Below are 14,125 nucleotides of genomic sequence, written 5' to 3' on the forward strand. Positions count from 1 at the left end.
GTATGCTTTTTGCAAACCCAGATTCCCATCAGACTTTCCGATCTTAGAATATCAGAAGGAAAATAAAGCATAATGAGGGGAGAGGGAGAGAGAATACACTTTTTCATCTCAAAAAGAAAAATATATGTCATCAGTTTATTTATTTGTTATTACCAAAAAAAAAAAGTATTTATTTCTTATTTTTTTTGGTTGTGGGGTCAGGGTTTTCTTTCTATCTTATTTTAAATATAAAAAAATGTAGTTAGACGGCTGTTAGAATTGATTAGCAGTACGGTTATGAAAATCAAATACTTGTTTTGGTAGATTAAATCTCTAACGTTGAATATTTTTTGTATTTAATCGTTATTTTTATGTTACCTCATTTTATTTTTTAATTTTTTTGATAGTAACGTCTCACTGTATCCACTAATTACAACCACAGAATTCTCCAACTCTGCTGTATTTTGTTTTTAAAATGAGTGATCATTATTTGCATATTTTTCAAGGTTAGTTTAAACTTTTAAAAGGAATTCTTAAATTTAAAAACAATGTAGACATTAATGGAGGTTTCAATAAATCTAACCATGAAGCTGAGTTTACATATATCTTCTCTTTGTCTTCCTCATAAATAATGAAAATCAACCGATGCTTGATGGTGAATAGTGAAGATAACTGAATTCTGAGGAGTGGCTGAATTGGTAAAAGACCAACGTTCCACATAAGAGGTTAGGGTTTGAATTTTCTTGGGGCAGGGGCAAAGTCTCGTCTATATTAATTATAAAAAGCTCAATCTGAAGATGTAGTCGAGCTACGCGTAAGTTGGCCAGATGAACCTCAGATCCAAACAAAAAAAAAAAAAATCGCAGTAAACCACGGAAATTCTTGTGCCAAATGAGTATTTTCATTGTGCTTTATGAATGTTTGCTTCCGTGTTTTTTATTTCTCTCCTTAATAAGATTTTTCTTAATAAGCCAGGCCATTAAGTTTTGTTGTTTTAATTGTGCTTTTCATATTCCTTTTGTGGTATCCTCCTATACTATCAGCCCTGTTTTTAGGGCAAATATATCATCAGCTTTCTAAAGTTTGCCAAGATGGGGAAATCCAAACTGAACATCTTACATAACTATGAGGGAAACTAGTTGTATGTCCGAGAGAGCACAGTGTGTGGCACCCTCCTTGTGGAGGCATAAAGTCCAAGGAGATCATGGTTCATCCTCCATCCTTTCCACACCTTTTTGACCTACTTCGGTCCACGACATCACCGTTGAAAGGTGAAAAACTCTATGAACTGGATCAATCATTGCAGAACAACATTGTTGAAACGTTGTTGAGGAATCTGCAAATACATTTGTTCTTACAACACATATTTAGAGGAGGGTCAAAGGTACTTTGTTTAAGGATTTGCATCAAAATGGAGTCTGAGCTCCCAAAAATGAATTAGCCCTTTCCCAAGGTGCACCAAATAGTCACCTAAGGTGTATGTTTGTTCCAGTTTGGATCATGACACCAGAGAGAGAAAAAAAATAAAATAAAATGAAAAAATATATAGACCACAGTGGGAGTAGGAACCTGAGTGACCTTTTGATCCGAAGTCAAACGCGCTAATCCACTGCGCTATGCGGTCTTTGTTATTTGTTAATTGATAGAAGAATATTAAAACATGGTCTCAAATGCACTGATAATAGTCTCAATTTTACTATTTTTTTTATTTTTTTTGGTAAATAGATATTTTATTAGAAAACAAATGAACTATCGAGAAAACCACCCAGTTGGCAACACACTACACAATCAGGGATCGAATAACGACCATACTATCTTACTCGGAATAGACAGAGCCTTCCTAGCTAGGGAATATGTCAAACCATTGGCATCCCGACAAACATGAAAGAAATTACAAGAAGCACAAGTGGAGGATAGAAGTAATGTATCATCCAATTAATACTAAAAATCACTAGAAATATCTAAAAATGGTCCACTTGAACGATAATTAAAAAAGAAGTAGTTTAGGGAGGAGAATACACTCAATTGCACTGGTAATAGTCTCAACTTTACTTGAATGGCAAAGCTTTGGTCTAGAATAACATAATCATAGGCTTAAAAGTAAAAAATTGTTGATGCTTCCCTTATGGAAATCACATCATGGAAATGTAGAGGTTGAGAAATGTAATCGTATCGTTTGAGTAGATACCTCATTTGTTGAAGTCAGATTAATTTTAAAGAGCACATTAATATATTGATAAATGCATACAAGTTGTATTACCATTTTTAATTGAAAGGATTTTTGGTCTTTTTTTAAAAAATAAATTTATTTATATATTAAAAAAATTAGATTTTAATCGAATTATTTAAGTGCAGAAAGATTTGATTTTGGACAGAATAAGTCAGTAAAAAAACAAAAAAGATGGTAGTAACGGGAGACCTCTAAATTGGCTTGCATCGGCAAAGTTTGGTTTTGGTCTAGAATTATAATCCTATTATCTAAAAAATAAAAAATAAAAAATTATACAAGTTTCCTCCGTTTTCTTTGAAAACATGGTATACTAATCCCAAAATCAAAACTTCATAAATTCTCTTGTCACACTTCATATCGTTTTGAGAAGATACCCAGTTATCTGTGAAAGTCAAATTAATTTTTTAATATCACCATACATTGATAAAATATCACACAAGGGTTTTATTTTTTTTTTATTTGTAATTTTTTTTAATTGAAAGCATTTTTGGTCTTTTTTTTAGATTTTACATGAATTTATTTTAGTGTGACCCTTAAGATTTTGATTTTGAAAGGAGCATGCAGACATGCAGTGCTTCCAATAAGAATACTCCCATGAAAATGGAAAAGACTCAAGTGAAAAATTACATAAATAAGATGATAGATCAAATCGAGAGAACTCAATTTGATAAATAAATCAACGGATTCTGCCATATGCCATATCCACATCCTCTGTAATTCCTTTCCCTAAATGAAATTACAGAAGAGGAATCCATTAAACCAAGCAAATTTCCATCATCCATCCACAACCCTGCTTTTCAATACAGTAAATCACCTTTTTCTCAGATGATATAGATATGGTAAATCCAATCTCACCTCACGGTTGGTGCCCTCCAGACCAGAGTACCTCTCAACTTTAAATCGGCACTAACCTGTTTACAAACCATCCATTCAATGCAGGAGTGGTCTGTTTTCTCTCTTAAACCTATGCAGCTAAAACAGTGTGAACGAAAAAGAGAACTGCAAAGATGCCTAATAAGATCAAGCGCCCTTCAGCATGACCCTGTCAATGGCATCGACCAAGAATCCCCTTACTTTGTGTGAAGCAAGATGAGGTGCTCGTTTGCTTGGATTTTAGAAATGAAAGCTTTTGGTTCATAAAAAACGTAAAAGCATAAAGCCAAAAACTTGAAAAACAAGACCATCTGAACTGAATCACCAGGGGCACAGAAGGCAACCTCACACAATTCCCAATGGATTACAAAATATAGGCAGAAGGGAACAAAGCTGGCCAGCCTCGAAAACCAACTTAAGGTTGAACGATAGATTTCTTCAATAGAACCAAACTGGAGATCGCATTTGAAGCATCGTTACAAGGAAATAACTACCAGGAACTCGTCTAGAAAGAAGTGGGGCGGGGAACCTGAGAATTACAATGAGTTGCAGTTGACACCATTCCCTTTCCTTTTTGCGGGTCATTCAAAGTGGGTTTTCACCCACAGGAGTTAAAATTCCACCAAATTCTTCCATGCAGACAACCCACTTCGATCACTCGTGACACTGCTCTGAGGATGCTGTCGACGTGGTTCCCCTAATCTGCCTAGTGTTGTAAGACTTGCAATTAAGGCATTTCTGAGCCACGACATGGAACTGCACTTGTGAAGTAGCTCCACAGTCATTGCACAGGATCCAGACCTGTTAAAAACACAAATAAATCAGGCACATTGACGCTGTAATAGCTCAAATGGATAGGAAACAACCAAAAATACAAGGTCGAGAGAAATCAAACCATTTTGTTGTTGTAAGATTCAGGCATAGGCATAGCCGCAATCTCCATGTCTAGTTTCTCCCATACTTTGGACATGTCACATACTGACTTGGAGCAGAGGGGGCAAACGAATCTGTCGTGCTTATCAGAGTAAATATATCGATAAACACTATACAAAGCAAAACGAAAGAAATAGACTTGCAACATAGAACAATTACTTACTGCAAGTGCTGCTGCATTTCCTCAAAGCAGTGCTCATGAATAGTATGTCCACAAGGTAAAGCAATCACATTAGTTCTGGAGTCAAATAGATACTGCAAAATAACATGGCCAATGAGTTTTCATCATTGAGTGAGCCCTCAAAACCGAAAACACAAATAGACCTTTGCGGACAGGAAAATGCATATAACATATCCCACCTCAAAACAAACGGGACAGTCGTGATGCATTGCACCTTCCACACATGGATGACTGTTCTTCAGAAGAATAGAGTAACAGCAACCTTCATCATAAAACTTCAGTTATTTTTCTTCATTGAGGGGGCACCAAAAGAGTACAACAACACTAAAAGTGTGAAATTATAAGATACCAAACACCTAACACTTACCACATTGATAGCAGTGGAAGAAATTCTCCTGCCCACCAATTCTAAAACCAGGCATAATGTTTATCAGTAATGGATCAACGAAATATTCCAAATATTGATCAGATAAACAAACAACTACTAAACCCAAAAAAAAAAAAAGGGAAATGGAAATATAACAAAGCAGAACACCACACCTGCAAATACCACAGCCAATGCAGTGGAACTGGTTCTTTGATGTCTGCAACTTAGCAAAAGTGCAAAACAGGAAAGTTCAAATACAGACACAACTAGGTTTAGCGTATAGAGAGAGGAGGATAAGTTTGATACTCACATCATCGTCGAATAACTTGCAAATACCACAGAAGTACTTCCCCATGCAAACACCACAATTGATACAAAATTGCTGGACCTGGCCATAGTAGCAAACATATGATAGAAAAAGAGTAAGCCTTTCCTCTTCTTTTTCCTTTACATTCACTTATTTTCAGGGAAGAGAGAACGAGTAGAGATTATGTCAGCAATGAGCACTAGTTGTGGATGCTTTATCATTTCAACAAAAGTTGAACAGACACAATGAGCTGATGGGTACCCTCAATTCTCAGAAGGCCCAGCCAAATGAGCAGGAATGGGAGATTCACAGTATGAGCCTGTTAAACCTAGTTAGACATGGTCCCCTATATCCGTCTTGACGAAGATTCTGGTAAGGACTCAACCGCATTTGGCGTGTCAATGACTCGGGAAACCTCAAGTGCTTGAAGTATGACCTAGTTTTTCTTAATCTCCAAACTTGAGGAACAGGGATTTATGGAGCTGGGGAAAGGATAAACGGGCATCAGCCACGAGGTGATGAAGAAACCACATTTTTCCCAGAAGTCTCAAAACAACTAAGAGGTGAATTGAACTCTCTTACATGGGCTCAGCCAAACCCTGCCCTAGGCTTAAATGAACATTCATAAAAAATAGAACTGGGTCCCAACAATCCATCATTAGAATGTCCTGGTCTAGCATTGGACCCGGAAATCCCCATCAACTCAAACAGCACTGGGATATCAACATGATTTCTAAATGTTATATAACATTACTACGGTACAGGCTATGGATTCTCCTTTTAAGAGGCATTATTCATCATTGGTCGTGTTTTGGTAAAATCCATGTTAAAAACTCACCTCTTGTTCGGTGCCACACAGTGAACATATGACCTAGAAAAGAAGAGGAACATTAAGTCACCAAATAAAATTATAAACAGAAAAATCAAGAAAAGAATCAGAGAGAATATTGATAACGGGATAGGACCTACCTGCTCCACTTGATGTCGAGGGAGGTCATGTCTGTGAATACTATCAACACTAATGCTATTCTGCACACCAAATATAAGTAAAAAACAATTGAACATTCAATATTCTCACAACTAAGAAAGAGAGAGAGGCATGCACACAGTTGCAGACCACAAAATAAACCACAGCCAGTTAACTTCATATTAGTTTTTTTGCATGTATGTGAACTTGTTTGCGTGTGTGGCTTTTCCTTTTCTGTTTTCGGAACCCAAAACAATGTAAACAAGCAATATGAAATCAATTATGCATAAACAATAAAGCGGAGAATTTGATATTTGGTGTGTGTGGGTGTTACTCGCATTGGGCTGGGGAGAACCTTCATAGATAGAACTTCAAGACTAGATCCCCTGACCAGATTTGGAAGGCCATCTGCAGGGACATCTAGTCCAAGCTCTCATTCCTTGCCTAAACCTGCTGTTAGTTTCCCCAAGGAACAAACTCATTGTTGTTACCTGGTGGGTCGATACATTCTTGTGGAAACCTCCTCGCCACATCTAGCCTAGATTGGTTACCACCACCCCCTCCCCTCTTCTTCTAGCCTATATTTCTCCCTTTTGGGTTGTTTATAATACATTTTTATTCACCCATATAAAAATAAAATGGAAAAGGAGAAGAGGTTTTAAGGAAGATATTTACAATTTTGAATTCAAGGATTTGAGCACAAACCTACAGATGTTACAACTTTAATGCATTCAGTAGCATGCATTCAGTAGCTAAGTTTAACTTAAACAAATAGATTCACAGAAAGAAGAAGAAAAAATAATTAAAAACATATAATTCAAACAAAAAATAATTAAAAGAAAACTATACTTCTTATGAAATCCCCTTCATTCTTTGGTTTCACCTTTTTGCTGATGCAAAGGATGATGTCTACCACTACTTGAATTGTTTTCAAATTTTGATTGGAAGCCCCACGGTTTTAAACGTGAAATTCAAATTTAGGGGGTCTGGGTGGTTTTTACATGTCTGGTTAATTATGTTGAGATTCCAGTTAAAAAAGAAGCTGAAGGCCTTATATCAGTAGTGCCGATACGTATCGAGCCATATATGCCGATACATCTCAATATGTATTAATGTTCACTACTATCTGAGTAACTCAACATGTATTGAGTGCATTATATCAGTGCATATTGACCAGTATAATACAATATATATTTTTTTTATATCTAGAAATGCATTAAAAAGTAGAAAATACAATCATGCTAAATACATATCTACATTCTTATAATAAATGTTCAAGAAACAATCTCAAACAAGAGTACAGGACCATGTTCTCTAAAGATAATTGCTTATGTTAAGGGTAGAGAAACAAAACAAACTTGGACCCTTACCATTGACTCATTGTGGCAATGGCGACAATCAAATATCTCATTGCAGCATGGAGCTCTGATGCGACACCTCCGCCGGTAATGCGGACATCTGTGAAACAGAAAGTCAGAACTCAACTATCCAAATTATGAAATTTCATTTGAGGAGAAAAACTTGAATATAAAGACACTTGTTTCATACATAAAGTTCACCGGAACATACCCATGTTCCATAAACCCTCTTTCTGTTGTGTTTCTTTTCACACTATCTCTTTCCTCTTCTCTAAGAATACATTCTCCAATGGACTGCTGTGGACATGCGTCAGAAGCATCTGCTTCCATGTGTCTGTTATCCTTAACTGTTTCCATCCCATCAATCTCAAGAGATTGGGGATGTTTTACCAAAATTTCACCCATCAAGTGAGTATGAATACTGGAAGCAGGCAACAAACTACAAACACCTGCATGAAGAAATGCATTTAGTGCAATCATTCAACAATTTGACAGACAAAGTCACCAGATCAAACCAGTCAAACACGGAAAGATATTGTTGCTTTCTCTCATAGTGCTGCAGACCAATTGAAATCAGCAAGAACACAATCCAAGCAATGTTGAATATCTGCAATCGGCACAACTCCAACGGGAGTATTCACCAGAACATGCAGAGCTATCAGAACCCCACACAATATTTCTTGTGCAGAGCTGAGGAACTCCAAAGTCTCCACAAGTGAACAGAAACCACTAGTAATCATTATCAATTGATTGCTCGAGGCAGTCCAGAAGCCATAATGAACAAATTTTTGCACCAGCAACAGGTCCAGCCGAGCCTCTGGTAAAAGCAATAGACAAGGAAATCAAGCACAAACGAGGGAACCCAAAAAAAAAAAAAAAAAAAAAAAGCGGAAAAAGTAAGTGCAAGGGTCGGGAGAAGTATTTTGCTCCAATTGTCCACCAAGGACAAGCCTACCTCACGTTGCAGTTCTGCAGACACTTTGCTGGTCAATGAAACCTGACCAACATGCTTAACTTCCATTAGCATCCACCGTTAGGTATCCCTTCCCCTAATAAGGAAGTTCTACTACAGAGTGGCTTGAATTGATTTTCACTTCATACACCATCAGGGAATGTTGCAACAAACCCACAAAACATAGTAAGACTAGGTAAGTCATAAAACTAGCCCTATTAGAAACCTTAACAGCACCCTCCTCGCTCTCATACAATAGCCTCAGAATGCCTGCAACTTGTGATAGATAAACCTGCATGAAAAGTTCCTGATTCCTATGCCATTGTTCACTTCCAACGTAAAAGAAGCCTATGGGGAAAAAAAAGAAAATAAGAGGAGAAACTTGTATTCTATAAATCCTGCAATCATGAACTTCATATTAAGGTATAACTGTTCAGGTCCAGGTTAGTAACTATGAAGTTCAGGCGAAACAAAGCTATGATCTACCTTGCTTCACCTATGACATCACCGGATCATCCCTGTTCTCCCAAGATATCAGGTGGGAAACAATTAGAAGTACCATAACAGGTTCCTAAGAAGGATTCTTAATCATCTTCTTGTTCAACTTATCAGCTCTAAACATCCCAAGTGCACATTGTTCAGAATTCATATTGGTACTAATAGATACTTCTCCCATTAAAAAGTCTGTTACTCCCACAGTCCCACGTCTTATTCTCTCTCTCCAGTTTCTTTTTCTTCCTTCTCAAAGTACAGTTCCCTGAAACTGAATTGCAAAACTTCTATGAAGACGGATAGGAAATCATTTTAAAGACAAGTATAGAATCAAATATATACTAATTAGTCAAAAAAAAAAAATGCAAAATTTCCCAAAGCACTAAAGCTTTCATGAAAATTCTAGATAGTTATTACCATCTTTCAGAGCTAAACAAACTAACTTGTCTAGAGACATTAAGGGCAACCTGTGGGCCGGTGTCATGCTCACTGAGGATAATGAAAACCTGACACTTTGCCACTAATAGTCTAATAGTTTATTCACCTTCAAGGTGTAACTTGTAGTTGCATAGATCGTTGTGAGCTTCTCATGCCCCCAACTAAATGTTGAACAACCCCTAACAAAAGCATCCAGGTTTTCCAACTTTCCTAAACAGTTTAATAAAGCGTAAACCCAGAACTAAGCCTACAGTGCCTAATAAACTGCAAATTAGCAAAATTGTTCCTTACAAGATGCACCAGACTTTCAGCATTAATGGATCCATACAAGAACCCAAATACACAAGAAGACTAGAGGCTATCCTATCACACATAAAAACACAACAATTTCATTCATGCAAGAAACAAGAAGCAACAAACAGAATTGATCCAAGAACAGAGAGCATTCAAGTGAACAAACCAATCATGCACGCAAAATGTAATTATCAGCAAAATTTTTTTTATCCCCACTACTCATCAGCCACATCCATCCTTCCCTGAAGAAACATGTCATAGCATTAACTACTGCACTGTGCTTTTGTTTAAAATCTATAAATAGCAGATTAACAAAATATTGCCAGAATAAATAGCTTAGAAGACACCAAACGAAATTTTAACCGAAAGCTAAACTAACATAAATCGAATAACCTAACAAGACGTTGTAGGGGAGGACCTAGATAATGAAATTTCTCCCTGAAACCCTAAATCCTTTACTTACCACCAAAAAGCTTGCAGATTCTGAAGCTTCACATAAAAGCTCAAGATCTACAATTTGGTAATCTAAGTACCTAAAACTTTATAAGATTTTAGAGAGATTATTGACAGCAAACAATAATCCGGTTTCAGAATCTATAAATTTAACGAACTTCTACAAGAAAAACGAACTTTCAATCTTCAGAGAGATGCAACCGCCGAGCCGATAACGATAATTAACAGAAAAATGAACGAGTGCAGCCTCGGAAATTGAATCGAAACCTCTGTTTCACCTTCCGTGTCTTATCAGTACGATCACGAACGAAATTCAAATAAAGCCCTTTTATATAAAGGTCGATGCACTTCCAGATAATTCTAGAGGCGAGGAGCGTTCGAGGAGAGAAATATGGAACGTAACACGTTACACGTAACACAACACAGATGTGTTTCGTAACGGATGCCGAGTATACGCGTGAGAAAGATCACAAAATCTATATTTATAGGGTGATTGGATAGACCTTGGGTCTACAGTAGTAAATGTAGACCCGTAATAGACAACACATATTCAGAATCTTTGAAATTTGGAAATCGGTATTTTTGGAACGATGAATAACTACACTATGGTATAGTACACTCTTGTGTATCATTTCTCCGTCTGATTGGAATATATGATTGAATTTACCAAGAGATTCAACCAGATCACGCATTTAATCACCAACCATTTATATATTCTTTATAGAGCCGACCCCATTGAATCATTTCCGGTAAAAAATATCTTCTATCATTAATCTACTTTGGTGATTTGCGATTAGACAAGGATATCGCTATTGGGCTGACACGTATTTGATATTACTTTGGACGGTGCTGACAAACCTTCGTTTTTGGACAAAGCGACATGACGTGTAGATGACTAACGGGTCCGAGTGAATTATAGACCGCAAAATATTTTTATAATATCGAGTCATTTTAAAAGATAATTGTCTAGATAATTACGATTAATATTAATGTAATGATTAACTTTCGTCAATTGATAATCATCGCGAATCTGTAGGAATAGTTTCTCCACTAACATGTTGATAAGAGTCTCCTCAAATCTTATCATTAAGTGGTTCTCATCCTGTTAAACAAGCGTTCATTCATTAGGGTCAGCTTGTGCCCACCTATACATATGGAGAGGTGGGCGGCATATGTAATTAAAACGCGTTTGTACTTAAAAAAAAAAAACTACATTTTCATGGGGAGACTTTAATTAATATGTTGCCCCGTAAAAGTCAAAGTCACGACCTCTCCTCTGAAAAATATTGATATTCATGAATTTACATATCGACATGGACTAATTCATCGAACCACAGGGTGGTGTTCGACCAAATTGTCGTACATGGACATAATAATATCACGAAGCTAAGTGACTTGTCACGCTATTGGCATCCTTATAAACAAGGAACTGATTTTACTATTGAGAAATACTACCAAGACTGGTCCTCCATCGTCTATCTACACAATTACTGATTTCTAACATTCTCTCCTTGGCATCTCATTTTGTGAGTTGTAGTTTTACTTATATTCCTAGAATGGCCAATGGTGTGGCCGATAAATAGCAAATGTGATTTTGTTGATTCCGAGCTCAACATCATGGCCTAATACCACTCCGTAGCTGGATGACTTTGTGAACATCCCCATGTGTTTGTTTCGGTTCCTTGAATAAAGAAGAGTTTCATACCCAAAAAAAAAAAAAAAAAGTTTAGAATAATTTTACAAATTCAAACTCAATTTAGCTCATTTTGTAAATTAAAACGTTGCCGGGTTATTTTTATACACTAGCCAAAATCTGCACGTGCAATGCACTTGTATATATTGGAAATACAGATGAGAAAACAATTAGACTAAATATCATTTTATTTTCTTTATTCAAAAAAAGAATATCATTTTATTTTATTACCTAACATTTACTTTGGATTCCATCAAGAATATATAAGAACATACATGAATATCTACCAACATGCAACAACATGAAAACAAAATAGGTTAGGACGTAAAAAGGAATAGAAACTGAATTAGGGAGTGGCTTTAGGAGAATAAGAGAAGTCGACGACAGTAAGATGCCTTGTAATCGATGAAGATGAACATCGCAATTTGTTGGGGATTATGAATCATCTATTACCTCCCGCCATAAATCAAGGACCCAATAGTGGCAACAAATAAATTACTGCAAAACTAAGGAATAATTGAACTGCCAAGATGAGAAATAATTCCACAAATTCCAAATATTCCTTGTCATGCTTTTGTTTTAGGCTAAAAAATCAATCACATGAAGCTAAAGATTGGAGTCGCTAGTCTAGAAAAAGAAGGATTAGCAAGAATAAAAAGTGAGTTCACAATCATCATGTTTAAACCCACCTAAGTCACCATATAAAACCTAAAAAGCCTTCTGTAGGGGTGTCGCTTGGGCTTCCTACGTGGGGTTCGTTTTGGGAGTTTTGGAGGCGACGTTTGGGCTGCTTAGCCTGTTCATTGTAGAGCTTGTCATAAAGATGCATGGCCACGCTCCCTAACCCCATCATGACTCAGTTAAATCTAAGACTTACAAGCTAAACCGATGGCTGCAATTAGATAAAATAAGTTCCCATATTTAATTTAATGCTTTAATGGAAATCAAGATCCCTACAAGTCACGGCCCACAAGCAACAGATCACTTATTCAATGGCATGTGATAAACAATAAGTTTTTGAAAAGAATTGATCAGGCATAATATATAAGGCTAATAAATAGCCATAAACAAATTGAAACCTTTGCTGACTTGCACTTAATTTTACTGATGAGATTACCTGATTTAAAATAGGAATAGCGGGTCCTGGAAGCATTGCTGCAATAAAGAGTTTAGGACAGTTCAGGTCCTTCAGAATAAAATGTAGTTTATGGCTACTTTCTTTGTCATAAATACACCATGCTCTGTTTCCTATTAAAAAAATTCTGGATTTCTGGAACTCAATTCAAGCCTGTAAGAAAGGCAAAATATTTGCACATATCAGTTAGTCGTGTGCTTATGCGCAACAAAGGTTGTACCCTGCGCAGGACTGGGGAAGGACAGTCATAATGTTCAGTCTTAACCTTCTTCGCAAAGAACAGCTTCTTGGGAAGGAAATTGGGATTGATTTTCAGGTCCCAATAAGCATAAACAGTTAGCAACATCTATACTGAAATCTGAAGCAGCGTAAACATGGGGAGACAAATAAAGAACCTCATCATGGATGAATATGGAACTGATTCTAATATATGGCCTAAAATTCACGTTAATGGAATAATTATCAAAACCTAGACTGAAAAACTTTTAACGAATGTTACAAGGGATTATGAGAATCAAATAAAAGAACCCACTGACATACTTTCGGATGTTTGTATCTGCACAATTCTTAATTTATTTTGTTGTGATTTCCCTTTAGAATGGCCACCGAGCACATTAATGGAAGAGTAATAAGATAACAAGTTGAACATACCTCCGGAAGACATCCCAGCAGTAACTCCAAGTGCTTCTAAAATTCCAGTGGCCATGAAACGGCTCTTGGGGACTGCTAGCATTTCATCAGTCACATTCCCAGCACGATATCTTGCTAAGAGGATAGAGAAATAAGTTGCCACATACCTGTGAATTTACATTACAAAACCCACCAATAAAGCAAGCAATATTGAACGAAACATAAATAAGAATCAATCCAAAAAAGAGTAAGAATCAATCCAATTACCCAAAAGTCGTGACCTGAGCGAGGAAGAAAAGATACTGCTTCAAGGAACCAGGGCAAGCTTGTAAAGAACGCAGTTCGCAATAGCTAAAACCACCGTTACCGCAGAGGCAACAATAATTCTTTGGTTATCGGGAGACGAATGCATTTGCTCGCTTGAAGCCCGAAGCCCAATTAATTTGTTGCTTCCCATATGCTCCTCCAGAGAGTAGAGAATCTTTCTACGGCGAAATTCCATGAAACCTCTACTGGTAAAAGAAATCTTTGAAGAAAAATGGTGACGAAATCCTGTGCATGAAGAGCGATAACTAAGTTCATTGCCTCTACTATAAGAACACAGTGACAGAGATGGACTGAAACTAACGCACGAAGCATGTGTGTATCCCATTAAAAGACTATAATTCTCACTGTCTTCTCATGTACTCCAAACCAAGATGAATTTTGTAGTCTCAAGCACATAGAATGGGCGCCCTATGATTCTATTCTTCTCTTGGCTAGAAGGCGCCCTATGATCAACTCTTGCGTAGTTGGCACGTTGGGCTCTCCACCAAAGCCTTCTGTGGGGGTGTCGCTTGGGCT

The 14,125-nt window shown here is 36.8% G+C and overlaps 1 protein-coding gene across 4 annotated transcripts; it reads right to left on the reverse strand.

The window, feature by feature from the left end:
- Positions 1–3,288: 3,288 nt before the first annotated feature.
- Positions 3,289–10,260, reverse strand: LOC149024985 (CHY-type/CTCHY-type/RING-type Zinc finger protein). Of its 4 annotated transcripts, XM_089145170.1 has the most exons (13): positions 8,151–10,260; positions 7,711–8,012; positions 7,407–7,644; positions 7,208–7,295; positions 5,840–5,899; positions 5,709–5,741; positions 4,874–4,951; positions 4,737–4,786; positions 4,564–4,604; positions 4,376–4,458; positions 4,179–4,270; positions 3,978–4,089; positions 3,289–3,883 (listed from the first exon to the last, which is right to left on the reverse strand). In XM_089145170.1, the coding sequence occupies exons 2-13, from the start codon at positions 7,745–7,747 to the stop codon at positions 3,737–3,739; spliced, it is 1,059 nt and encodes a 352-aa protein (XP_089001296.1). In that variant the 5' UTR covers positions 7,748–8,012; positions 8,151–10,260; the 3' UTR covers positions 3,289–3,736. The 4 variants fall into 4 exon arrangements, with proteins under 4 accessions (XP_089001296.1, XP_089001298.1, XP_089001297.1 ...); XM_089145172.1 differs by lacking the exon at positions 7,711–8,012 and having other exon boundaries at positions 10,002–10,260; XM_089145171.1 differs by having other exon boundaries at positions 4,737–4,780; positions 7,711–10,260.
- Positions 10,261–14,125: the final 3,865 nt, after the last annotated feature.

This window comes from Hakea prostrata, chromosome 2 (assembly GCF_041222555.1).
Source record: "Hakea prostrata isolate BN-2017 chromosome 2, UWA_Hpros_2, whole genome shotgun sequence".
Classification (NCBI taxonomy): Eukaryota; Viridiplantae; Streptophyta; class Magnoliopsida; order Proteales; family Proteaceae; genus Hakea; species Hakea prostrata.

Excerpts from the sequence above, each read along its gene's own strand:
- LOC149024985 (XM_089145170.1), bottom strand. The coding sequence starts at position 7,747 with ATGAGAGAAAGCAACAATATCTTTCCGTGTTTGACTG. Across the intron at positions 4,952-5,708 it reads TGTGTGGCACCGAACAAGAG|GTCCAGCAATTTTGTATCAA; the intron begins GTGAGTTTTTAA and ends TACTATGGCCAG. Across the intron at positions 4,605-4,736 it reads ATTGGCTGTGGTATTTGCAG|AATTGGTGGGCAGGAGAATT; the intron begins GTGTGGTGTTCT and ends GCCTGGTTTTAG.